At 46.3% G+C, this 27,573-nt stretch overlaps 1 protein-coding gene across 9 annotated transcripts; it reads left to right on the forward strand.

Annotated features, from left to right (window-relative positions):
• Positions 1-612: 612 nt before the first annotated feature.
• Positions 613-27,211, forward strand: hmbox1b (homeobox containing 1 b). Of its 9 annotated transcripts, none has more exons than XM_026194382.2 (10): positions 613-887; positions 2,738-3,430; positions 11,095-11,180; positions 12,927-13,037; positions 15,722-15,875; positions 16,087-16,169; positions 16,544-16,639; positions 17,905-17,999; positions 21,477-21,560; positions 23,315-27,211. In XM_026194382.2, exons 2-10 carry the CDS (start codon positions 2,751-2,753, stop codon positions 23,456-23,458), a joined length of 1,533 nt encoding a protein of 510 aa, XP_026050167.2. In that variant the 5' UTR covers positions 613-887; positions 2,738-2,750; the 3' UTR covers positions 23,459-27,211. The 9 variants fall into 9 exon arrangements, with proteins under 9 accessions (XP_026050167.2, XP_026050168.2, XP_080145910.1 ...); XM_026194383.2 differs by having other exon boundaries at positions 677-887; positions 2,741-3,430; XM_026194377.2 differs by lacking the exon at positions 613-887 and adding an exon at positions 941-1,170.
• The last annotated feature ends 362 nt before the right edge of the window (positions 27,212-27,573 follow it).

The following is a 27,573-nucleotide window of genomic DNA, read 5'->3' on the forward strand; positions in this document are numbered from 1 at the left end:
CATGCGTGGTTGGCCAACTTCGCACTCACAGAAAGAGTCTCACTGGTCCACCTCACTTCAGATCGACGCTGGCTGTTATGTGTCCTACAATGTAAAATCAGTTTGACATCCTTGAAGCAGATTCCTGTTTTGCGCCGCTCTGCGTTGTTCCTGTTCTTTTCTATTCTGTATTCCACATTTCATATAATCTTGATTATTGAGCCTGTGCTCCAACCAAAGCTGTTTAATTGGCTGCTCTTCTAATCCGTCTCCTTGGGTCTGATTACTGGCACCAACTTAATTAGGGGGTTTTCCACTTCATTTAAAGACTAAGTGGCCTTTACCTTTTCTTTAATAGAGTAACAAGTAGGGGCCCCTGTATGGTCACACTGCAACTGAATTCGTGTGAGGTGTACAGAAACGTGTCGCAGCGGTAATGCGGTTAGATGTGCAGCCGGCTGGTGGCTGCCCGGTTGGCCGGTGAGGTGGCACGGGTCGCCTGGTGCAGCTGCTGCGGGGTTAGGGAGAGCAGCCGCTGTGGCCACATTAAAAACTGCATCACTGTTTTTTGTGACAACTGTAGATCAGCGAGCCATCAGCTCCCCCTCTCCCTCGTTTCAGGGATTTGTAGTCCTTAGCGTAGGGAACGCCGCCGCGTGTTGGAGGCCTTTGCGGGAGTGAAACTACAGTTCCCTCAGAGCTGCTCGGAGGTGTTAGTTGTCAATATGGCTGTTGTCAGACAGACAAAGCAGAGAGGCAAATAATTCGCCTCTGATTAGAAATCCTTGGAAAAGGGTCGGACAGGGCACTGTTCCCAGCTGCTTCATTGCTCGGCTGCAGTAAACGACACCGCGCCGCTTTGCTTCCGTTACAAAGTTAAATGGTTAAGTGGACGATTTGAACCCGAGGTAAGTCCTGTTACTCGGCTCTCTCGACACAGAAAGTGATGTTATTAATATCAAACGCTCGCTAGCCAGCGACGGCGGCTAACGTCAGCTAGTATCGGCGTTGGCACGGCTAGCGTTGTATGCTAATCATCGCACGAGCCCACGGCGACCCGCGTAGCCCACCTCAGGTGGCTAATCGCCCTCCGCGATGCCAGGGGGCTGTTGTCAGTGTGGATTCAGCCTCGGGGGGCAGTGAAGAAAACGAGAGCAATCCTCGAGTGTTACGGAGGGCTCGCCGTGCTGGGTAATTTTGACGTTTAGTCAGGGCGGTTTGTCCGTGTGCCGCACGGAGCGCTCGCTAACGTTAGCTTTCGGGCAAAGGGCGTGAAAGCTGGCATCAGCAGCGCTTCGCCTGCAGCGGTGAAAGGCGCGACGGATCTGTGCTCTCACTGCGGGCCAGCAAAACAAAAACACATGGAGGGGGAAGAGATGCCGCCAACTGCGGGGCGAAGCGCTTTAAGACTGGAAGCGTTTAGAAAGCTGCGCTGTCAGACAATCTAGAGTTTGTGTTTAACGACACCGTGGCTGTGTTTTTATTTTGTTGTAGTTTTGCTGTTGGCATGACAAACACTCTCCGAGTTCGTGAACTTAGCTGCGCTGTTATCAGGGGTCATCCAAGCCCGATAGGAATGCAGACAGCTCCATCTTTAGCTGCTTTAGTTACGTGCAGGGTGAACTTGCCTTCTGGGTGAATGGGTAACTTACCCACTTGATCACAGTGGGCATGAATTCAAATGTTCTTGTTTGTTTGCAGCACACATTTTTCTTTCACTTGCATGTTTAAGCTCACTAATCCAAATCCAGCGGTCTTCTGTTGTGTGCAGCCCGTCTTTCTGGGGTGTGACAGATTTTGACTCTGCTTGGTAATGATTTACAGCATTAGCAGCTCACCTTCTAAACACCAAGGACTAGTTAATGTTCACCTGTCAGCGCTGCAGAAATAATGTGCTCAGACCCAAAATGACCCTTTACTGCACGTGTCTGAAGGCCTGGTAATGGTTTATGTGCCAGTGTCCCCCCATTATTTATGATAACTTCAAATGCACTCAGAAGTCATTTATGTTTCCTCCCCCCTCCGCTCTGTCCTCCGCACAGTTTGGAGAAAGACAGATGTAGAAAAATGCCAGTGACCCCTTTTAAACCGTTTATCATATCGGCACAGGTCGGGCTGGCACAGAAGATGGAAAATCTGCCGCAGTCTGATTCCAGTTGCATTGATTTTGATCACAGCAAATTGCTCGTGAAAAACATACAGCGTGGGTGGTGCGCAGAGCCGAGGATGTATTGTGGCTCTTAAAGAACGACAGACAGAATGTTAAGATAGCATCAGCTGTCAAGGTGACTCTGGCACTCTGTGCGTGTTGCCTGCTGCTTCCCAAAAATAGCTGATTTTTATGCCCTGCCCCTCCCCTCGCCTTTTTTTCTTTCACACTTATGTCTCTCGCTCTTGTCTTCCTTTTCTTCTCCGCTGCCTCTTTATATTTTCTTCCTGCAGTTTTTTATTCCCCTCCCTTCCCACCCGTTTTATGCCTACTTTATCCCTCTAACTCTCCTCCGCTACCTTTATCCTCCTTCCCCATCTGTGACTGCGTTCCTTTTCACTCTTTGCTACTTAATCCTCTCATTTCCTCTGTCATCCACCATCCCCTCCACTGCCTGACTTGCTCCTCCTTTCCTTTCCTTCTCCACTTACTTTTCTAAGGATTCCTTCCTACTTTCCTCAACTTGCCCCGTCTGCATTTCCTGTTTCCTTTCCTCGGCTTGTGTTCCTCTTGTGTTTCTCAGCTTGTCTGTATTGTGTCTCATCTCAGCAGCAGCAGCAGGATGTCTGAGTTCAGCGAGGAGCCGCGCTTCACTATTGAGCAGATAGATCTGCTGCAGCGGCTGCGTCGCACCGGCATGACCAAGCAGGAGATCCTGCATGCGCTCGACACTCTGGACCGGCTGGACCGGGAGCACGGCGACAAGTTTGGCCGCCGCACCTCTTCCTCCTCCTCCTCCTCGTCCTCCTACGGCGTAGGCGGGGCCAACAGCTGCACCAACAACTCTGCCTCTAATACTACTACTACCACGTCATTCAACAATAACAACACTGCCTCGGCAACCACCACCTCTTCAGCGTCATGCAATGGCGGCGGCATCAACAGTGGCGGTGAGGGTGGAGCCGCCGATCACGCCGCCGCTGCTGCCTCTTCAACGACCTCCAAAATCTCCACAGCCACGCAGACGCAGTTCAACAGCGCCGGGGGGCTCTCGCTGTCTCCCAGCAACAGCTACGACACGTCCCCGCCTCCAGGGCCGCCGCCGCCCTCTGCCATCCTGCCGTCCCCGGTCTCGCTGGTGGCCCTGACACAGAACGGCCGCGACAGTCTAGCTGCCACCCCCAACGGAAAACTGTCTCCGCCACGATATCCGGTGAACAGCGCTGCAGCGACGCGAGCGTTCGGGTTTGAATCTACAGAGGAAGATCTGGATATCGATGATAAGGTGGAGGAGCTGATGAGGTGAGAATGACCAGAGAAACTTTGTCGAGTCTGTTTGTAGAACTGGGAAGAATAATGCACTGCACAAAAACGTCACCAGAGGGCAGTATGTAGTAGTACCAGGCTGCTGAGCTCAGTAAGCTGTGAAAGATGGTGACGGGGAATAATACTGCGGGGTGTAAATGGTTCTTATATAGCGCTCGTCCGAGCACTCAAAGCGCTTTATACAGCTAATTCATTCACCTGTTCACCCAATCACACGCTTAAGTATCTAACATTCATACACATTCACACTCCGATGGACGCATCGGAGAGCAACATGGGGTTAGTATCTTGCCCAAGGATATTTGGCATGCAGCAGCCTGGGATCGAACCACCGACCTTCTTAGTGGCTGATCCGCTCTGCCACCTGAGCTACAGCCACCCCACACTTACTGCTAGTGAGTCACTGCTAGGATGGTGAAACTTCAAGCGGCTAGTCTGAAATAATCATCGATACGCCTCAGTCTAGTGTGGCGCTGTCCACAGTCACAGTACTTTCACAGAAAACACACGGACGACACTGAAACTGTTTCTACAACTCGATGCCTGTTTTCCTGTTGTTTTGTTCTTAAAGGTTGCAGCCGTCACTAGGTTGGGGGATTGCTTTTTATCACCAGTAAAGCTGGTAAGGTGAGGGCTAATTAGCAGGAACTTCAGTTGAAGCTTCATTGTGTGCAGCTGCTGCTAGAACTATACATGAAGCTGTAGATATCTCATGTTCATTTGTGTTCATGACCTGGGGGCTCTAAATGTAATATCCATGCTGTTGCATTTAGCTTCATGTTGCATAAAATGTCTTTGGGAAGCCTGTCTGTAGGTGATGTTACTGAACAGTGATGAAATGATTCTTGCTTCACAGCAAGAAGGCACTAGCAAAAAGTTACGGGCAGATTTAGATAAAAACCTTTGGAGGTGATTGTGATTTGGATCCAAATTTGTGTGAGAGGAACAAGATTGGACACTGAAGAAAGTATTGCAAACGTATCTGGATGCAAGTGCCCAGCTCGATGCACGTGGAGGGAATTTTCTGGCTTGGCTGATCGATACACCTCGAAGTCTGAAACAGCAGCAAGTGCAAGGTTGGTTCATCTTCTCAGGGAGTCATTTGTGATCTTCATTCTGAGGTTTATCCCACTTTGTCACTTGACTTTTACCAGTGGGACGTCGGGATGTGCGCACCGATGAGCTCATTAGTGAGCTCGTAGTGTTACTGATTGACCAAAGCTTTAGGAATCTATTTAGCTTGTTTATTTGTACAAAGCTCATTTGAGTGAACACACAGCAATTCAGCAGTGGGTTTAAAGCTGCCTGGGTCCTTCCTGTGGAGAGTCTGCATGTGTGGCTGCTCTGGTTTCCTCCTGCAGCCCAGAGTTAATTGGTAATTCTAAAATTGGCCGTAGGTGTGGACTTGCGATGGAGAGAGCGTGTAAGTGTATAGATTGGAGCCCTGTGCGAGTGTGGCTTGTTTGAATGGTCAGGACGACAACAAAAGCACTGTGGAGACGACTGTCCATAAAGCTTGAGGGCTTTTCCCCTTTAACTTTCTTTACCTCTTATATCATATTGTGATGATGATGCCCACTTGAGGGGAAATCAGGGGCTCTACAGTATGGATGTAACATGCAGCTAACAAAAAGTTGAATTTCACTCTCAAAAGCTTATTTTAGCAACATGTGGTAGCAAGGTGCTGTCGATTCCTGAGACACCCACACATAACAGTTACTCTGAGGTGTCAGAGTTGTCCACACTCCACTATAACACGTGTTATACACAATTTAAAAAAACCTTGGTTTCTCTTAGAAGGATGTTTTCTGCTGATAGATGGAGGTAACTTCCCACAGTGGGGAGCTGTGCCTCGTTTGGCCCACAGGTGTGGGAGGGTTGTCTGTAATGGCACAAATAAGAGGGTAAAACAGGGTTAAGGGCACGGTTTCACAGTAATGGGCTCATCCAGTGACGTGTGTAAGGAGTTTCATTCATATAGACAAACGCGTCATTTTCTCCAGTTTGTGTTGTAGACTTTTGCAGTCACAGCGTCCTCAATCTGACTGTGCGGCTGCACCCGTTCCTGCGTGGTGGCCTTTCTGCCAGCGGCGCTTTAAGGCGGCATTAGAGCAGGGCGATATGACCGAAAATATTTATCACGATATACATTCGAAAATTTGTGATAACGATAAAACTGACGATATAATTGACACGAGGCAAAATACTTTACAACTCCTCAACTTTATTAGTGCAAAACACCCAACAATGTATTTTCACTTAAACAAGCAGCTGTTTTTTGCATTAAAGTTATATAAAATGTAACAGTGCAAATTCCTCGCTGACAGTTTCACCAAAAGGCATTTCCAGTGGAAACTGGCCGACACATCCTCAGCATAACCAAGTATAACATCCACAAAACTTAAAAAGAGGTTATACACACACAATACGGTAACATTATGTTGAAGCACAGCACGTATCACTCCGCGAGGCTCCGCCTACGATAGCCGTAATGCTCCGACAATCCATCAAGCGGTGCGGCTTCGTAGCTCAGCAAAGTCGTACTGAAACATTTGACAGATTTTCGAGCGCCGTGCACATAAAATCGTTTCCCGAAACACAACCAGAGTTCATACATAAGGCGCACGGGATTATAAGGGGCTCTGTCAACTTTCAGAAAAATCAAAGGATGATTTTAAGTGCGCCGTATTTTCCAAACAACACGGTAATAACGACGGCCCGCTAGCATGCGCTACCAAAAATAGTGCTTTGTTGTGTATCTGACGGACGAAAGCTAAACCAGTTCCACACCAGTGAAGCTGCAGCATTTTTACAAACCAGTTCAGGTTCATCTGTTTCATTCAACGATCTGCTTTCGCTCTTCTCGTTCTGCGTCGCCGCCATGTGCGTATGAAAACCTAGGCGCTGCGCATGCGCGTTTTACCCATATTTCATTTTCTTATCGTTGCCCAACATTACATTACCGTGAACGGTATGATATAGCCCCGCCCTAGGCAGCATTCATCTAAAGCCACGAGTTTGTCTGGGATGATGGCCAGGTGCTAAACGGCCGTAAGCGTGGACTCCTAAAGCTCTTTGGCAGCCTCGTGCCAGTAAGCAGTCTGAGAGTTGAGTTTGTGGTCTTGGCAGTCATTTTCACACATCTCCACACCTGATTGTGCACACTAGTGTGTTTCCTAGTTTGTCTTCAGCTCTATTTTTGTATTGAGCTCTATATTTGTCAGTGACCAAGTCAGTTCATCGTCTGTTTATCTTCTTTACTAAAGTAATAACTGACCTGGAGGGGTTGAAGATGGCGTTCTTTTTTTTAAGGTCGTATGTGTGTGAAAGCGTCTCTTTTACACTGTGTCGACTGTTTGCACGTCGCTGCTCGCTTCACTGAAAAGATGAAATGACAGGGAGAAACAGGTTGCTTTGAGCGGATCTCACAGTGAAGGAAACTAGAAGTATGGAGACGAGGCATTCACTGCCAGGACTGGTGCTTCCTGTGTCCTTGCATCGTTCCCTCCTCGGTGTGCGCTCCTCACCGCGGTCGACACATAAACAGACTTTTATTCTGCGCTGATGTTAGCCGGGAAATAAATCAAATGATTTTTTTATTGATAAGGATAGAAGGCCAGTGAGGTGCAGAGCCTTTTCTCCTTTAAGGTTAAAAATAAAAACCCAGGCTGTAGGTTACATATATTCAAACACAAACCCTTTAGAGCCCACCATAGACCCAAGTCTGCCAGAGCTTATCTTTATATTTTTACATGCTGTAGTGCAGGGCTCGCAAAATCGCTAGCCCGACGTCCCGGGGCTAGTGATTTTTCCAGTCGGGCTACCAAAATCTATCTCTGCCCTGCCCGTCGGGCTATCGTAGGAAGGAAAAATATATGTCAATGCTTTTGCATTCTTTTGGAAATGTAGCTGGGTAATTATGTCATTGGCATCGGTGAGCCACTGTCAATATGTGACATATTGAAATCGCGTTTGAATTTGCGCTTGTTTTTTGCTTTCACTTTGCAATCACGTGAACTGTGTATAGAGAGCGACAGCACAGATTGGTGAGTGATGATAATTTGTGCACCAATTCCTCTGACATCGTCTTATCAATCGTTAGCTTACTATGCAAACATGACAAGTGAAATCTCCCGCAGCTTAAACATAGCCATAAAAACTGCGGCCCGGGACAGGCTGAATGCATATAACTCCTCATATTTCAAATGCAAAAGAAATATTGTGCTAGCTTATGTGGTTGCAATTCTACCGGCATTTAAAAATAGTTGTGCAAAACGGAGCCTGCACGCTTCGATAGGCCTTGAAGGGTTAAAGCTATCTGGATGTGTCTATGCACTGGAAACTCTGCACACACAAAAAGCCTTGTACACGTGGGTTTCCATGTGCTTCTTGCTTTCTAGGAAAAGGATTCATGTTGAAAGATTTCAAATATCCGTTACCAGAATTAAAAATGTTCTTAAAAAAAAATCTCTTGTTACACAAATTTACCTTCACTTGGAGATTTTAGAAAAATGGAGGTGGAGAGGGCAGAGGCAGCAGTTCATGTGTCTCATCTACTACATCTACTCTTATTTTACAGTTTGTTCATACAAAATGTTTTCATGGTGAAGTCTGAAGTATTTGCGAGCAGCATTATCTAGAAATGTTTTTGAGCCAAATGTCTGATATGATTTCAGGAACCTGGAATTTCAAAAGTGAAGCTAAAGTTTGACACAATCGTCTGAAAAATGGACGGCACAGACAGGAGCTCCTCGTTCTCTCGCATTTGATGCAAAACCGTTTCTGTTTGCATCCGTAACACTAATGATTCTTCATGCTGCACGATCTGTCTCGTGCACCGGAGCTGTTGTATCTGATCTCACTGAGTCAAAGGTGGTTTAGTCTGAAGGCTGAGCGTTTTGCTTACACAGATTACGTTTTCATACCACGTTCAGTATGAGCATGCACCACTGTAACAGCACAGCTACAGACCAGTAGTCCTTGGACGAATCCTGGACGTTATACGCTTGTCTCACAGAGATGCAGCATATAGACCGTTACACATGTACTAAGAAGCGTGTTGGACGGGGCTGTGACGTGTGGATGGGCCCAGGCACCGTGGGCCCTTCTATTTCTGGGGTTTTTCACGTGACGTCACCCTGTTGACAAAGTCTGTCGCTCACAGACTGACAGACACACCTGCCGACGTACTCCAGATCTGTTCGGGGACCCATTTTGTGATCATCTCACACACACAGTGAAAGCAGCAGCAGCAGCGTCATCACGACTGCTGCATGTGCCCTACATTATCTGGCAGTGCTGTTCGTTCCAGCACAGAGGAAGTGGAAATGTTTTAGCTGCATCACATACACCAAAGTTGTTGTCCTCCTCGTTAATCCCCAGCATTTCAAAGGCTGCCCTGGGAAACAGGAGCCAGTCATATTTGGACTTTTTACTTTTTCTGAGCCAAGCCATCTCTGCATCTTTCCCCAGCTTGAATATGAGAGTGCTGCGCTTGTCTTCATGCAGCCTAGCCTGCCGGGGTTAACGCAGACCGTGAAACTTTGCAGTTTAGTCCCATCTAAATGACCTCCCTGACTCGGGCATTTGCTCTGCTGTCGTGAAACTTGCCTTTCCAGCTCCCGTCACTTTGACATCTGACTTGAGGAAATGTTTTGCTGTAGCAGCGCGCCCGTCTGCAGTTCAGCTGCGACACAAATGCAGATCTGTTGCCAGATTCTTACTATGAAGATGGGGACTAAAGAGATCCGGTTTTAATACCGGATAAAGAGACGGCAGCGTTCTGGTCTCTCCTTAGGAGCAGAGCACGTGATGGATGAGAGTTTTGGCTCGTCCCCTGCGTCGCCCACAAAGACGTGCATCCTGTGAGGCTTCAGAGCAACCCGAGCCGGCACAGAGGCACTTTTGTCGGGACGATGCACATCGTCAGAAAAGGGAACCGCTCGAGTTCAAGCTGATCTCCTGTAAGAGGGAAGAGAGAACAAGCTTTGTGTTGTGCACCTCTGGAAACATTACATGAAACTGCATTTAGTAACATTCAGCTTGGTTAGGTTTTGAGAGCAGAGGCTCAGAAGTTTTTCAGGCCCATTGACAGGTAAAGTGTTCATAATCTATTAAAGTGTGCGTGTTAGCGCCTCGTCTCTTCCTCCTCTAAGCACTTCACACATGCGCTGTCTCCTCCTACTGCTGTGCTGTCCCGCTGCCTTCAGCTGCCCTGTGTGAACTGTACGAGTAAGAATAGGCTCCGTCGTCAGCGACCGGCCCGCTGCTCACTCGCGCTGCCTCTGCATTAGATTACGCGTCCTTTTTAGAACGACCGAGAAGTTAAGTAGCGTTCAAAAGCCCTCGTCTGCTGCAGGGCTCTCCAGCTTCTCGCTCGGCAGGGCTGCGGGGGCGTGACACGAGGTCTCAGCCTGTCCGCGGTCCACGGTGCCCTTTCCCTTTTTTCTCACTTTCAAAGTGCACACTTGCTTCTCTGCAGGAGTTTGGCCTTTGAGTTGGCACCCAAAACATCCCCCCCTCTCCTCCCCAGTCTCGTAGCTTGTACAGCAGCTCGTGCTACATTGATTCACTGGTGTCGATACAAGCAGCGTTTTTTTTCTTCAGGCTCTAATTTTAGCCCGCGCCGTGAGAGGCTGGCGTGGATGATATTGATGCTGGATGTCAAAGAGTCGTGACGCATTTTCATTTCACAAATATGCCAAACAGAGTGCTTAGGACTTTGATGCGATTTCCATTTTGACTGTGTGAGCCTGGGATAGCGGCTGGTTCAAAGGCTGCTGTGATTGTGGGGTGGGGGGCGGGGGGCAGGGAGGGCGCCTGCTGGAAACGCTGTCGTGTAAAAAACCTGAATGCACTTTCAGATTCAGACACGTGTTCAGTCTGTGCTAGACGGGAATGAAGCTGAGACAGAGCGTGCGTGCGTGTGTGTGTGTGTGTGTGTGTGTGTGTGTGTGTGTGTGTGTGTGTGTGTGTGTGTGGGAGGGGAATGGGCTTGATGCCAGAAAGCAGGGTGGGTACACTGTGACTGCACATCCTGCGTTCCTGCGAGTCTCTGCATGCTTTATATATATTTATTTTCCTGCTGCTGTGAAGTCAGATAGCGGACACATGCCCTTTTTAAATGCATTTTGAAAATATAGATTACTGGATTGCGGCTCGGCTCTCAGAGCCGCTGCCTTCATGTTCGTCTGAAATGCAATGCTGATTACGTGGGAGCTATAAAAGAGGGGGAAGCCACGGTACATGCTGTCGACGTGCAGGCCAGAGCAAAGAGGAGCTGCGGTTTCGTAGGTTGGCCGTGAATAGGTGCAATAAAGAAACGCATCGAATCATCATGAACGTGTTATTGTGCAGAAAACCAGACGAATGGCTTTTTCCAAATGAGAATGAATTGGTGACAAAAGCATTAAACATGTATGCATTTGCCCTTTTAAGCTGGGTAATTATGCAGCAGGTTGCCTGTGTAATGGCACAACAATGAAAGCTGTAATTCACTTCATATATTTTTTACAGCTGTCTAGCAGCCAGACGTTGCCCCAGCTTCCCAAATGTGTAATAATGAAGCTGTTTTCTTTGCATTTCTGCCACCTGTGTCGAGCTGCAGGTTATGAAGATCTCTGTGTGCTCTGTGTTTGCAGGAGGGACAGCAGTCTGGTGAAAGAGGAGATCAAAGCCTTCCTGGGGAACAGGAGGATCTCTCAGGCAGTGGTGGCACAAGTTACCGGTTAGTAGCTGACACGCTCAGCCACGTCACTCGCATCAGCCGTTTCCTGTTGCCATGCCACGTTCGCTCCTCCTCACTTTTGACATTGGCGTTTGAGGAACTTTGTGTTATTGTGAAAAGCTTGTGTCCTGACCCCGAAGACATCGTAGACTTGGGCTGCCCCCTAAACACTGACAAAGCGCCTGATTTCACGCATCTGTCAGTGGACCTTTTTTGTGTGTCTGCATCATCTCACACATAACAACACAAGATCATTTTTGCACGTCGAGCTGTTTCTCACAGATTGGCGGGGTGTTCTTGAATTCATTATGAAGCGAGTCTGTTCGTCGGTTTCTTCTTTGAAAGTTGATACGCTTCCTCTCATCCTCCACATGAACTGAACGTCTTGTTCAGCAGTCGTTGTCCTGAGTTCAGTGCATGAACCAGATTTGCACCTGCTGCAGGATCTCAGTGGTGACCCTGCAGTGGAGCTGGAGTCTGAGCGCAGCATCAGAAGCTTGTGGATCCTGAGCCTGCACACAGCTGTTTAGCTGCAGCTGGAAGGAGAGCGAGGGCCTTTTCACACCCATGGTTTGGTTTCTCCTTACACAGGAAAATGTTTGTGAACTCATCAACACGTGAGAATATTTAGTCCTCTTATTGGCCAGATGTGCCTGAGAAACAAAGTGAATATAGGAGGAAGGTGTTCTGGGTTGGTGGAGAACATGGAGAATTTTACATTAATTTCATGGCTGCGAGCCAGAACTTTGCACGCCCACCCTTTGGCATCCCAAAATGCAAAGGATACAAGACTACGGGAAGGAACTTAAATTTCCACCTCAGATCGAGGTCGCATCACGTTCACACTACAAATAAAAAGTTCATTCTGCGGTTCCGGTCGTGGTTCCTACCACACGACCGGAACCGCAGCTGGATCGTGGGTTTGCCAAAACACTCGGCCGACACTGAAGCGCAGCACAGGAGTGTGTAAACTGACCGGGGCAGTGTTTGCATGCCCACGGACCTAATTACTAAAGGCCCAGTGTCACAGGCCTAGTTTGAGATCAGTTTGCATTGAAGACACGCGGGTGCTGAGCAGTAGTAAAACTTGCAAACGGGAAACAGAACTTTTGCACCACATGTTTCACAACACGTGGTGCAAAAGGCGCCACACAAAGGGTTTTAAAATCACGTTTGTCCCCAAAAACAGCATGACGCTTCATATTGAGCAGAGGCAGCTGAAGGCCAGTCGGTGCTCTGACATGAGGCGAGCTGAGGCTGTACGGGCGAAGCTTGGGCCAGTTGTTCTCAGGTCAGGTTTAAGGTGGAGTGCAAAGAAAGGCTGCTTTGTTACCAACAAGTCACCTGTATAATTCTGAACTCTGTATTACAGTTGACCCGTAGAAGAACACCCCTGTGCTGTTGCACACATTGTGGGTTTGTTGTTTTTGTTTTTCTGCAGGTATTAAAGTCACACAAAGGAATGTAACTAACATTACTCAATAACCAAACAGGTGCTGCAAAATAAGGCCAGAAACCATGGCATTTTAAAAAGTCGTACAGCTCAAACTCAGACCCAGCTTCCAGCAGCGTTTGACTGATAAGTGATGGAGGAAGACAGAAAGTCTGAACTTATGTGAGAGGAAACGCCGTGTGGTCCTTTTCCTATTCTGCTCTGTGTCTGTTGAACTCTTCCAGTGCTTGTCTACACTTTGTGCTCTGTGCAAAAACCACTGTGATGTAATTTGATGTGTGGCTGCTTTCCAGGCATCAGTCAGAGCAGGATCTCCCATTGGCTGCTGCAGCACGGCTCCGACCTGAGCGAGCAGAAGAAGAGGGCTTTCTACCGCTGGTACACGCTGGAGAAAACCACACCAGGTACATCTGGCTTGATTAACTGGCACAATATGTTTTGGCGCTTTGCCCTCATTCGACAGTTGGCAGTTGAGAGTACGTGATAGTGGGGGAAGGCGTGACCCTGCAGTTTGTGTGTGTCGCTCAGTGGAAGCAAATCGGAGACGATCTCCCCTCCGTATAAGATCTGCTAGTCACATGCTTTGAATCTTTTGCGCCAACCGAATCTCGAAAACGTCCGTCTTAGCGATGCACACGTACACGAATAGCACATTTGACTGCGGCTGTTGCTTAGCAGCACACTGTCTTGTTAATTTGTCATTTCTGCAGCAGTTATGAAGGATCAAAGCAAACGGAAAGGCTGTTTCACCTCCACCGAGGTAAGAAACGAGGAGAGCAGAGTAGAGTCAGCACAAACACAGCCTAAGTTGATGAGAGTCGGGGAGGAGCAGCCGACTAGGAAATGAATAAATAATTGTTTTGTCCTGAGCATCCTTCACTCAGAAGGCAGCAGAGCGGCAAAGCAGAATGAAGATGGAAGAAGAAACCTCGCAGTGAGCTCCGCACCAGTGTGGATGCCCCGTCGTCGCCTTCCACGTGACATCGCTGCATTGTTACAAGCCGTTTGGTCATTGCACTGGAGATCGGTTCACCGCCACCACTCTAGTCTGAGGTCTCCATTTGGCTTTGATTGGTGGGACAAGGTGGGAGGGGCCAAAGTTTTCTGTTGCTGATGAAGCCATAGTGTCAATCTTGGTGAGAAGTCTCGAGGTGCACCTTTCCTGTTTAAAACTTAAAGACCATTGAACAAGAACAAATCTCTTTACTGAAAACAGGGGTCTCAAACTCGCGGCCTGGGGGCCACTTGTGGCCCACGTCACCCCTACTTGCTCACTGTGTACACTTCTGTCTGCGTATACGAACACGGTGGGAGCAGAAGTGCTGCTACGTGGGTTACTTTGGTCGTTCGATGAAAGGCTTCACTTAGTTCAAATCTGCGCTCACGTTTGTTTGTTTTACAATATTTGAAGTTTAAAAACACAAACACTGCTTTCTGTTTGTTTTGCAGTAGAACAGCAGAGTGGCCCTCAGCTTGTTTACGTTTGACAACCTCGTTTAAAGTGTTGAAAAAACAGTTTCGTGTTTGGCCTCGTGGCTTTAAGCAGAGCTACAAATTAGCCTGGGTTCCCACAGTTGTTGCCAGTGCTAATGGGAACAAAAGGTATGTGTATTTATGTGGACAAATGTCTCCCAGCATATGTCCCAGTTAATTGTTTTCTTCAAAGCTTGTTTCATGAGTCGGTCCCAACAGCAAAGACGTAAAGATAGCAGCAGAGTTTGCCTCTCTGAGCTCAGCATGGAGGCAAAGAAAACTCGCTGCCTCCACTGTTAAATGTTGCTGTGATAATAAAGTAGTGAACATCTTCTGGTATTTGCAGAAATGTTAAATGTTAACAAAAACAGTTTGAAAACTCGGAGGTGCTCTAAGAAAAGTGGAAGAAGAGCTCCAACAAGAAGGGACTACAGGAAGTGACCCGGTGATCAACTAGGAAAGTAAGAATCTGCATCCAACTCGAGTAACTTGTAGCTGTGTAGCATCAGATTCAAGGTAGGACTGCAGTACGAGAGGCATGAAGGTTTCCTGTGTCGTCCTAACTGATGACTCTGTCACTTCTTCCATATTACAGTGTTTTGATCACTATATTATGGAATCTACTCACTTAGAGCTCAGCGGCAGTTAAAGATGTGACTTTATTGTGTTAGATAAAGAAATGTTGGAACCAATGACGTTTGTTTTAGAGAAATGTGGCTGTCAGCAGAACGACAACGGTAGAAATCTAGAAATCACTACTACACCAAAAATGTTTCCAAATTATGTAAAGATTTAGGATTTACCTCTTAGCTCTTGACCTTCAGTGAGGTCATCTTAAATTATCCAGGTGTTTGACTGTCACGATGTCTTGGATTGGAAGCCTGTTGTAACGGCGACTAACTGTCCCAAACTGAAGAGAAAAAAACTATTTGTTGTTATCAAGTAACTTTGGGTTTGCTGCTGTGTGCACGGTCATCCTGACTCCACACTGTAAAGGGTTAACAGGCGAAACGAGAGGCCGGCGCGTCCTTCAGATCCGGCGTGTGTTTTCTGTACCGCCCTATAGCCAGGCAGCAGACGTCCCACGCCCTGTTCTCTGCAGCATGTTCCTCGGTGGAGCCCCGCCAACACCATCAGCTCTGGAAACTGCTCCAAGCTATTTATGGCCAGACTGAGCCCGACCGAGCCCAGCACCCCCCCACGCACGCACCTGCGTCGCTGCTGCAGAGAAAACTGACTCCTCGTTCACGGCTTTCTGATAAACCGGCACCGGCCAGGTGATCCGGTTCGGCCTTGTTAAATGTCCGAGCTTTCAGTGTAACGTGGCGAGGTTTACAAGAGAGCTCGCTCGGTTTCTTTTCTGCTGCGATCGTTACCTGAGCTGACGCGAGTTTGGTGTCCTCAGCATAACTAGTTATCAGCATAACTCGTGAGATTACCAAAAGACGATGTCGCTTGGTTTTTCACGAAGGACTCGGGGCTCTGGCTGCCAGAGCGACCACGGTCCTCGCGCCATCACATCTCTGCGCTGCTGTTCTGTCCTTCTGTCACTTGTGCTTCCAAACCACAGCGACACCTGCAGACTTGTTGACTCTGAGTAATCCTCCTGCTGCAGGTGCCACTCTGAACATGCGACCAGCTCCGTTACCTCTGGAGGACATGGAGTGGAGGCAAACCCCGCCCCCCCTCACCACCGCCCCCGGCACCTTCCGCCTGCGTCGGGGAAGCCGCTTCACTTGGAGAAAAGAGTGCCTGGCTGTGATGGAGAGGTGAGGTCCAGAGGAAGTGTGCAGAGATGATAGATGGTAGGAGCGCTTCATAACGTCGCTCTTATTTCCTCCAGGAGTCAAACGGTGCAGCCAGCAAAGCCTCGCACGCACTCAGCTGCACCGCGTGCACGACAAACAGCAGCCGCTCCAGTTTGTTGACATCGTCCTTGTGAAATTAATTTAATCACTGTGGCTCTTGTGCTATTTATAGCTACTTCAACGACAACCAGTATCCAGATGAGGCCAAAAGGGAGGAGATAGCAAACGCCTGCAATGCTGTTATCCAGAAACCAGGTAAACCAGCAGGTGCACGAAGCTGCACACGTGTTGTTAACTGTAATGAGTGATGGCTTTGTTTGCTGGCTACAGAACTGCGTCTGCGTGGTGCAGATATTGAAGCAGCTGTGAAACGCATCGTGTGAAATCTGTGCTCAGATTGACACAAACAGTCACTTGGACTTGAGGACGGCGTGACGTTATGAATGTGCTCGTTTTGAGCCGTAATTCATAATTATGACAACATTTGACACAAATGTCTTAAAGCATAAAATGACAACATCAAGACAAGTCGTATCCAAACGTGGCCACACTCGGAGTATTCTTCTTCTTCCTCATCCCAAATAAAAGGTTTCAAATATGGTGATGCTGTGTTTGTATGTTTCCTCCAGGGAAGAAGCTGTCTGATCTGGAGAGGGTCACTTCTCTGAAAGTTTACAACTGGTTTGCCAATCGTCGCAAAGAGATCAAGAGACGTGCCAACATTGGTAATGTAGCTCTGTTTAAATTACAAACTGTTAATGAAATGTGTGTTACTGTGTCCCTGCCATGACCTCTGCAGGGGGCTGGCAGTGAGGAGGACGGCTGTAGCTCGGAGGACTTTCAAACTGCTCCAGCCAAACTCGGGTTCTTTAGATATGCCGGCAGTAGAAACATTTTTTTATCAGATGTTTGAGCTTTTTCACATTTTGTCAGAAGCATTTTAATCAGTGATGCGAGATTTTAGTAGTATGGTTTCTTTAGTGAAGCTTTGGATGAGCCTCCTGCTCATTGGGGTTTCCGCTCTAATCCGGTCTGGACTTTGGTCACTGCAGCTTGACTTTATTTCCTCACTCTTCTGTCATTGGCTAGGTTCGCTGACATCCCTGGGGTCGCCGTGTGACCCAGCGTGGGTCGAGCTTTGGCTGTCGGACTGATGATGGGCAGCAGCAGTTGCTTCTTTCCTGATTGGCATTGTGTCGCCTGAATGCTCCAGACTTGCAAACTAACAACACTTGTGCTTTTATAGATGTGCTCACACTGCTGTTGATCAGCACCTGGCTGCTGCTTACCGTCCTCGTTACGATGGAGGCAGTAAGGCTACACTCGCACGCTGCTTCTGCTTTGGGGCTTAGTGTGCAGTTCTGTGGTTGATTTCCATTATGACCTTATATGTAAAACCTTGGAATTAGAAGACGGCGTGTTTCCTTCTTAGCGTGACGGCAGCTGTTCAACAGTGTAACGGTGAATTCGATCTGTCACATATTTGTCAGCCACTTGTAATCTGTTAAAACTTTGTGTCTGGGCCTTCGCTTGCTGTTGCAACTATAATAAATACAGGTTAAAGAGGTAGGGATGTTGGTTGCATTAAAGTATACGTAGAAATACAGTTTATAAGTAAGGTGTAATGTCCATGGGTGTTGGCAGTGCAGTTATCCTCCAATCAGGGTGGAGGTAGGGCATGTCTGACAGCCTGTGGGTAAAAAGTCTGTTCGTCCTCGTCTTGATCTTAAGACTCTTCGTCTTAAGTTGTCTCAGCCAAATATTTGCAGTATTACTTCACTGCTTTCAGCTGTTTACTTCATCCTTACAGCAGCCTTTTACTGACTACTTTCAGACAGGTTCTTTTACTTTGGAGCATCGTTTCTTTCAGATGTATCGGGGCTTCTGTACAACCTCTCGTTGTGTCGCTGGCTTACAGTCACTGCTCTCATGTTTTGTAGTATTGTCAGTGATGCATCATAAGTCTAACGAGCCATCCTCTTTCTCCAAGAAGCCACAATCCTGGAGAGCCACGGGATAGACGTCCAGAGTCCAGGGGGACACTCCAACAGCGACGACATCGACGGGAACGACTTCTCGGAGCAGGTAGTGCAGAATGAACATGTGATCGTACTGAGAAAAGACGGAGCAGCTTTCTGTCTTCCAGCTTTGTTTTCATAATTGATCAACAACAAGCACGAAGCTGCGAGCTTCTCTTGTTAGTGAGCTGTGATCTTTTCTTTTACATGCTGCTCATTTCAGCTTTGTTGACTGTTCTGTCTAATTGGTCTCTGTCTCGTTAGTGTTAATAATCCCAACACGCAGCTTGCAGTGCACCCTGAATATACAAAGCACTTCAAGTTCTGTGCATGATTGAAACTTGAAAGGCGTCAGTGAGCAAATGTTCGTGCCCTCGTTTTGTCCTGTTACCAATGGAAACATGTCTGCTTTACCTGAACACACCAGCTTACTTATGATTGCTCAACATGCAAATCTCAAGCAACAAGGTTACATTTCAAAATATACGCTGCGGCTCCAGCGTTTTAGAACAGCCCGATTTGTCCAGTAATTTATTGCAGTTGAAGTCATTCGGTCCAGTGAACAGCTTGAACTGGTACAAAGGTAAGTGGTGAAACACCACAGGTTTAAAACAAATGATCCCAAAACTGAAACACAATGTCCGTTTCAGAACGATACAAAAAGACCTTTTCAGGGAACAACATGGGTTAACTGTTTGAAGCTGCAGTAAAGGAGGTTGATACGGCCTTGAAAGCTGCTGCTCCAACTTTCCTGGATCACTTCAGCCCCTCTGCCTGTAGTGTTGGAGCACACTGTGGTACCAGACCCTGGACAGCATCAGCTGAGCAGTATTGTACTGCAGAAAGTGTTGGCACAGAAATGGTGAGAAAAAGGGAATTAACCGTGGAAGAGACACAGACCGCCACAGAAAAGTAGGAACGTCACAGTGTGAGCGAGTCCAGTTTCCTTCAGCATCAAAGTCACTCAGAAACAAAGTGTGACAGGAAGATGTCTGCAGAGCCAAAGACACGCCTGAGTCAGAGGACAGCAGCCGGTGTGATGGGCGGCTCACTGCATCCTTGAGCAGAACCGTTTTTATCATTTAAGGAATGTTTCTAAACTCGGACTAATGGTGTCCAAAGCTGAACTTGAGATGATTATCCATGCTTTTATTTCTTGACGTTTAGACTCTGTAATGGTCTTTTTACTTGTTTTAATCAGCTTTAAATCATCTTCAGACTGTGCAGAAATATGCAGCACGACTTTTAACAGGCACCAAGCGAAGATCTCATATCACTCCAGTTTTGGCCTCCCTTCACTGGTTGACTGTAAGTTTTAGGTTTTAGTTTTAACCTTTAGGGTCCTACATGGTCAGGCTCCCCAGTACATATCTGCCCTGCTGAAACGCCATTCTGCTTCCTGAGCTCTGAGGTCATCAGATCAGAGACTGTTGGTGGCCCCACGCACTCGATTTAAAACTCGTGGTGATCGGCCTTTCAGCCAGTGCAGCACTCCCACTGGTTTTATTATTTATGTTTTTGATTCTGTTAAAAAGCAGCTGAAGACATTTTTATATCGGCAAGCTTCTAATTAATTGGTTGTATTTTACTGTTTCACATTGTTATTTGTCGTATTTCCATTCTTTTCATCTTCTTTGTTGTAAAGCACTTTGTGATTTTTATCTGCGAGAAGCGCTATATAAATACATTTTACTTACTCACAGCACAGCAGCTTCAGGCACAGAGTCATCGTGGTCATAGTAAGTCTCAGTTTCAGCTGTGAGGAGAGGACGGGCTGCAGCAAGAAAGCCATCAGCAGGACGTCAGAATAAGACAGAGGCTTGGTTCCACAGTGAGTGCCATCACCCGGCTGTTTGCTGATCCAGGGTCGGTGACTCGCACAGAGTGAGAGGCACCCTGAGCAAAACAGCTACCGCAGCATCCTGCAGCACCGTGCAGGACCCTCTGGTGTGGACCCAGTCTGTCAGGAGTTCATCCTACAGCAGGATAATGACCCAAACATCAGTCCAAGAACTACCTCAGGAAAACAGAACAAGATGGTGAGCTTGAAAACATGGAGTGTGCAGCACAGTCTCCAGACTGAAACCCCACCGAGCTGGTTTGAACTGGACAGAAGAGCGAAAGCAACGCAGCCTACAGGGTCCACATTCACGGGAACTTCTGCTACAGATATGGGAGAAGATTTGATTTCTGTTGTAGCCAGAATGCGATGGCTGTTCAGCTGTTATATCTGCCAAAGGAGACACTTTGGTCTATAAACTGATTCCATGATTTCTTTAACTCCAATCGTTTCTGTCAGAGTGCAATGAGACATTCAACTGCAGGATTTTCACAATAAAAGGCTGGAAAAGTCGGAGTTCTAAAACGTTTGACCGGTAGTGTGAATGTGTTTCTCCTGTGAGTAGGGATGGGTATCGATAAGATTTTCACGATTCCGATTCCATTTTCGATTCTGTTTAACGATTCGATTCTTTATCGATTCTTTTTACAAAGGAGGACACTAAGGTCGATTAGCTCAGAACTTTGTTTTATATCTTCTCTTTGAACAAGACAGACATTTAGGAGTAACATGGCCTTACAAACCCAGCAGTGAGATCTTAAGAGATCCAGCCTACGGCTCTTCAATGGGGTGTCACAGGGTCCCCAGGAAAAACATTGTTATTGCTACAGAAGAATATTTATTATTATTTTACATTTACAAAGTATAACATAAATTATTCTGTAGCAATTACACAAGAATATCCAGTAATGTCCCTGCCTACAATTAAACACATTCACTTACTGAAAATCATCTGCTGTGGCAAACAGCTGCAAGCCTTTGACCACAAACTGAGTCACTGCTCGGTGACGTTCGTCTATCCTGCCTGAAAGGAGACGCTACCGGCAGACTGCAGCGAGAACTGCCAGCATCTGAGCCAGCCTCTGTCTCATCATGGTCACTAAATGCACAGTAATGGCAGGTTTGTAATAAGACAGATCGCGCTAACATAATATGCACTGTTGTTGATTATTTACCTGCCGCATTAACGGGAGAGGACGTGCAAACGTTAGCGCTGCTGCTGGGTTGAGATTCACGAGTCGAGCGGAATTAAAAACACGACATTCATTTAAGGTCATCGCGTGTTTGTGAGCAAATGCTTTTGCATATTCGTAGTGTTTCCTCCCTTAAATGAAATCTCTACTTTGCAAGTATTGCAAGTTGCCCTGTTGTCATCCGTTCTTGTAAAGTATAACCAAAGTTTTGAGCGTTTGAGCCGCCGTGTTTCCTGCCAGGTAAATGACGCTCCGCAACGTGGCGACGTCATTCGGGGCGACTGGAATCGATAAGGGAATCGTTTGCAAACATGGCAAACGATCCCAAGGAATTGAAACAGTGGGAACCGGTTCTCAACAAGAACTGGGTTTCGATACCCATCCCTACCTGTGAAGCACCGCTTGCTGTAACAGTGAAAGAGAAGAAGTCATTGTGCAGATTTTACAGTGCTTCTCGCTCTTCAGATGACCTGCTAGCTAACGCAGTAACTCTTTGTTGGAATACCTCCAGGCCTGTGACCTCCCCTATTTTGACAAAAGACCTCTCAGCCGACCTTTTGGCCTTTATCGCCTGGAGCCCACCTCGCCCACACAGGTATCCCACACACAGCAACACGCTGAGACGCTGATGTTTGTTACCATAGATTAGTGGATTGGATTTGGATTGAGTGAATCATCAGCCTTTGTCACGAGTTTCCCTTTTGTGTACCTTTGTGTGTGCGTGTGCAGCACAGCTGTAAATGAGGCCAAAGCAGAGCCACATTTGCATCAGACTGAGGTTAAAGAGGTCCCTCCATGTCCACAGTGCTCTCTCACATTTCTGATGAATATAGTAATCAGATTTCATGTCACTGAAAAGTTGATGACTTGCTCGATGTCACTGATTTTCAGGCTCTTGTCACGCCAGCGTGTTCTTAACATCCAAACGAAGCTTTTGCAGTAGACGTGGTTCATCGTCTGACTGCAGCTGCGCTGTTTTACACTCTTCAAACGTCCGTGTATCAGCCCTGCATTAACCTGACGTGAAAACATGAACATTTATTGTTGAAGCTTTGAAATATAAATTTTTTACAGTTAAACCTTTAATGATCAACAGCAGCGGTCTAAATCACAGACCCCTCTGAAATCACAGTGACTGGTTTGACCGAGAAACACAAACTACATTTCACAAACTACAATCGATTAGTATTGATTGATTATTGTATTGAGCCGAATTGTTTTCACATAATACACAGCTGACGGTGATATTAATGTGGGGATCTTCTCTGGATCAGCACGTTGCTGAGTGACAGAAGGATGAGGTGTTGTAGACGATCCCTGCGTGTGATCAACCACATTAAACAAACCGTGAATTTGAATCCAGCTCTCAGCGTAGTTCACTGCACTGGCTTCGTGTCCATTTACACGGGCATCTGCCTTCAGAGAGTGAAGGATCGTGGGTCCCAGCACAGACATGATTGCATGAAGTCCTTCCAAACAAAAGCAAACATTTAGCCCGACAGGGGCGACGCTGTGCATCAGTAGCTGAGTGGTTGAACAGTGGGCTTGGACGAGTTCACCACAAAGGGGAAAGGTTAAAACAGCAGCATGAGAAGCACAGACAGCAGCTGCAGCGTTGCCCTGTTTCACTTTGCTCATGCACAAACTCTTCGTCTTGGATCCTCAGCAGGGGCCGAGCTGAAGAGGCAACAACAGCCCTAACACGAAAGAGGAGCCCACAGAGCAGGTGTGGTCTAACAGTGCACAGCTGCAGCTGCACGTGATGATGACGTGCAAAGGGTAGCACAGGACCTGGGTGGTCCCTGGTATGGGTGGGGGTGTGGCTGACAAAGCTAAAGTGTCACAGTTACCAGGAAATGAAGGGTTTCTGTCCACTAAAATGAAAGCTGGGGCTTAGTGAGCTGTGGATCAGTGCTGTAGTGTGCTGAGGGGGGGACACGTGGGGTCAAATGCATGCAGTTTCTGTCATAGTTCAGTTTTGTGCACACTAACTCAAATTGGCAAAGCTGTGAGTGCAGTGTGTTGCTGTTAGCGTGACCGTGTGGAGACTCTAGACTCTCTGTAGTCAGTGTCAGGCTGCAGACATGAACGTTACCTCCTAACTGGGGATGGGCACCTCAAGCAAAAACACCAGGCTTTCCTCAGAGAGCCACTACTGTCACCTTGTGGTAGAAGTATCCCATTACATGCTTTACTTACTTACATACTTTTTTTTTTTTGTCTTTTTAAATGATTTCCTTTAACATGTCAAAAGCACGTGTTCTTTCCTTACCTCTGATGTAGAGACATTCTGTTTCCTGTCATGACCTTTGTCCTTGATGTTCCTCCCAATGCTCCTCCCTCTCCCAGGACGACAGCGCAGCGCACAGCGAGCACCAGGACCCCATCTCTCTGGCTGTGGAGATGGCTGCCGTCAACCACACCATCCTGGCCCTGTCCAGAACCGGAGGGGGGCCCAACGACATCAAGACGGAGTCCCTGGAGGACGAATGAACTGCACAGGACCTGGGATGGAGGAAGGGGACGAGAGAAGGGAGTGTAATAGATGGAGTTGGGGGACTGAAAAGAGACCAAAGTAATGCTACTTAGTAAAGCTTCATCATCTGCTCCTCAGCCAGCCCCTTACCAACTCTCCCTTCTCTCCTGGCCTCCCCCTTCCTCTTCCCTCCTCAGAGTAATCCTTGTCAACAGTAATTACCCCCAACCCCGCTCCACCTTACTCCATATATTGACACAGCTGGCAGAAATGGGTGACTGTAGGCCCTGTGATCTCTGTGGAAATGAGCCACAGAAGAAAAGGCGGCTCCCGCAAACCCCTCTAAACGGCGGCTCTTGTCCGGGAGTGTGAACTCTCTCTTCCCCTCAGTACAGGATACCTCTTCTTTCCTTACCTCGTCCTTGCTCCCCTTCTACTTCCCTCTCCAGCCTGGTCGTCTGAGCCGATCCTCAGTCTATCTCACCTCAACGTCAACCTCAGAAAAGTAATGTGTACTGTATATATATTATATACATGTTTTATACATATATATGTATATACATATATATGTATATGGTTCTTATGGTTCTCAGTCTCACTCACCTCATGGTGTGCTACCTATCTACCTACTTACCTGACCCTCAGATTCACCTTATCATTGTGCAATTCATCAGAAGAGCAACCTCTGGCCTAACATCTCGGGAAAAACGGAAGTCAGTCAGCAAAAATGATATCAGAGCTGCGCTGACACTCTTCTCCTCTGTCCATTCCTCAGTAGAATAAATGGCTTTCGGTTTCCTTGCAGTAGAGCTGCTAGGTTGGATAGAAACGTATCTGAACTTTCTGTAGTAGCCTTACGTTCACGCAGACAGACGTTGTTTTTTGCAAGCAGGTTTTCATACAAGAGGGATGGGGACTGTGAATCACTGCACTACGAAACATGTTCGGCACACACTGACGATGGCAAACGGTATCAAGGTTTCTATCCAGCAGCAGCAGCAGTGATTCGAGGTTCCTTACTTGCTCTTCCTCTGGTTCTAGGCCAAACAGCAACTGGACGTAGTCATTTCTGCTCCCTGTGACACTATTGTTAAGTACTAAAGACTATGAGGATCAAGCTGCGGTCAATGTGATAATCGAGCAAACTTTGTAAGCTATCTAATAAGACGAGTTATGCTTTGTTTGAAACATCATCCATGCCAAAGGAAAAGAGAGACGCTAAGCTAATACTGATCTGAAAACAGTGTTAAAGTCCATCCAAAGTTATTTATACCAACTCCTTTGGCCTACGCAGGTTTATTTCTTGACTCAGTATAGGCATGACACTACAGCAGGTCTGTGTCAGTAAAGGTAAGTTTTAGCAACCAGGCATACAATGATAAAATACCCTGAAGCTTTTTACTACTTCTGTGACGCTGCCTCGTTATAATAGTAATGTGCTTTTTCTAATATCAGAGAGGTCAAATTAGATCAAGTCCACAGTGAAAATGGTTACAAATATCAGAAACATGTTCGAGGCTTCTTTCATCTCTGTAGCCTCAGACAAAAACTTGCCATTTCAAAGGGAATCAGAGTCACCGACTACTAAAGAGGTGATTTTTCCTTTTTTTGCCCTGATGGAAGGATCTCCAAAACCATCTCTTACTGAATATCACTATGTTGTGAGGTGGGTTGTTCTTATTCAGTGCTGGGGGACTCGACTGTTTATTTTCTGTATTATTTTGTTTGAAGCAGTTATTTCTATATGCCAGATATGTCCTAGCACAAAGTGGAGCTAGAAGCTAGGTTTGCTCAGCTTAGCCACAGGACAGAAGCATCAAGGCCAGCTTTGTCTAACGGGAACAAACCAAATGTCTAAAGTTTATTCTTGAACATGTGACTTGCGGCTTTTCTCTGTGGCTACTTGTGGATTCTTTAACTCCGGCTTGAATTAACTGAAAACTAGCGTTAGCATTGACTGTTAGCTTAAAACACAATAATTTTTCTATTTATTTTTTTTTTACGTTTTTTCGTGATTTATGTGTTTTAATCAGTAAAAAAAAAAACGTCAACCAAGTGCACATTTTTTCCCTTTTGTAAAAAGCCTGACTTTCTGCTCAGCTAAGTTAAGCTAGCTTCTAGCATTAGCTCCGTACAGTCGTGACAACAATTTTTTAATTACATTCCCCACGAAGTCAGAGTCCCTGCATTAGCGATGGTTTTGGAGAAAGAAAAGAATATTCTACGAAGCGGGATTAAACTAAACAGTCTGCCAGAAATTTAATGCCGGTCCTCAAGTTTGTGATAGTTTGATTTGGCTGTTGGTGATCATGCACCAAATAAGCTCACAGGTTTAATACTGCGGTTAATGTCTGGTTCCTGCTTGTACACCAACTTCCAGTCCTCAGCTGTAGTCTAGTAAAGCTTGATTTAATTGTACTGCTTCAGTAAGTTCAAAGCTGCAATACAGTGGCTCTCAACTGGGACCTGTGTTTGAAAAAGAAAGAGCTCTCAGCTAAAAACAGTATGTATTTATACTCATTTTTATGGTATTGTACAAAAACAAATGTTTTGAAATGAATCATGCTTTTTTTTTTCTAATTATTTTTCTCTTTTTTTAAATTCTCATTATTTGACTGTTTTGCTCATCCCTTATTTGACTGAACAGCAGTCTTCCCGTTTGTATTGGACATAGTAAGCTACTTTATGAAAAATAAACCATGATGCACCTTAATGAAAATTAGTATTAACTAAAATTAGTATTTAACTAAGTATTGATGTTAACTAAACTTTACATGTAACCTTTAACAAAAAGTCCAATTTCCAATATATGATGGGGAAAGAAGAGAAATTCAAGTAGAGCTGCTTCATTCTAAACTAAAGCCCCAGTATGTGCCAGTCTCTTTGGTAAATAGCACCACACCAAACTCCCTGGTAAAATCTCCAGTTTCTGATTTGAACCAGCGCACGTGTAAACCGTGCACCCGTTTTTGACTCGGACAGATTGAAGCATTCATTGAACTGAGAGCGTGTCTCTTTAAACTACTTGAAATGATCACTTTTTTTTTTCCTTCTAAAGAGTTTGGGGGGGAGTTTGGCGTGATGTTCCCCTACAAAACATGCTGCGTATTAGAACTGGTGAAATTAGCATGCATTCAGAGATTATTCCCACTATGAGACACTTTTAAATGAACTGCCTTTGACTTTGAGAGATGCCGTGGCCCAGTTAGCAAGTACAAGTTTTAATCCGCTAGTATTTTTGCATGAACATTGAAGCTTGACAGAAAAGTTCATGGGGTGGATGAAAGAACCCTCAGGTGCTCACAAAGTAGATTGTGCTATTTTTCTTTTTTTTCCAGAAGAAAACTGGAACCCACCTCGAGCGTGACACGGGCACTTCCCCACTCGCTGTCATGCATACTCAGTGGAAGTGCTTGCTTTGAAGGGGCGTCCTCTCTTGTGGTTGTCAGGGTCAACATGCCTACGTGTCCTTGTGTGTCCCCTAGTGCAACACCATCCACTTCATCCCAGTATAGCTCAGAAAAAGAGGACTGAATGCTGTTGTATCAATCTCAAATCTAGTTATGTTCAAAATTACTGTATTGCCCATTTCAGAATTTAGTGCCTTTTTTGGACAGTAGACTGTTCTGTAATTAAGATGTAGTATATATACATTTTTTGTACAGTTTCTTTGTTCATTTTTTTAACTTGTGTTTATTTTAGTATGATATATATATATATACATAAATATAAATATAATGTACAAGAGAATAAAGCTATATCAATGAGAATGTGTGTTTATGGTCTTGCTGGCTGCATGTATGCAGATCTATACACAGATACAAAGTACACGAATCAAAGCAAGCTTTTAATAATTATCTGAGTCTTACAACCAAAGTTTTCATCTGATGTAAAATGTATAGAAATCATACATATACCAACAAGACAGCGTGCATCACTGTCACAACAGCGTTTGCATTCAAAGGCTTTATGGGGGGCCGGTCTCTCGTCAAAATGCCCGGGCCGATTCTTTGTCCCAGTCCAGCCCTGGGCACGACACGCAGTGAGTTAATCTGAGAAGGTGCATTAAAAAATAAATGGCCGGGCCAGCGGTGCACATCGCAAATTAACTCGCATACACACATTAGTTGTG

Source organism: Astatotilapia calliptera, chromosome 15 (assembly GCF_964374335.1).
Source record: "Astatotilapia calliptera chromosome 15, fAstCal68.1, whole genome shotgun sequence".
Taxonomy (NCBI): Eukaryota; Metazoa; Chordata; class Actinopteri; order Cichliformes; family Cichlidae; genus Astatotilapia; species Astatotilapia calliptera.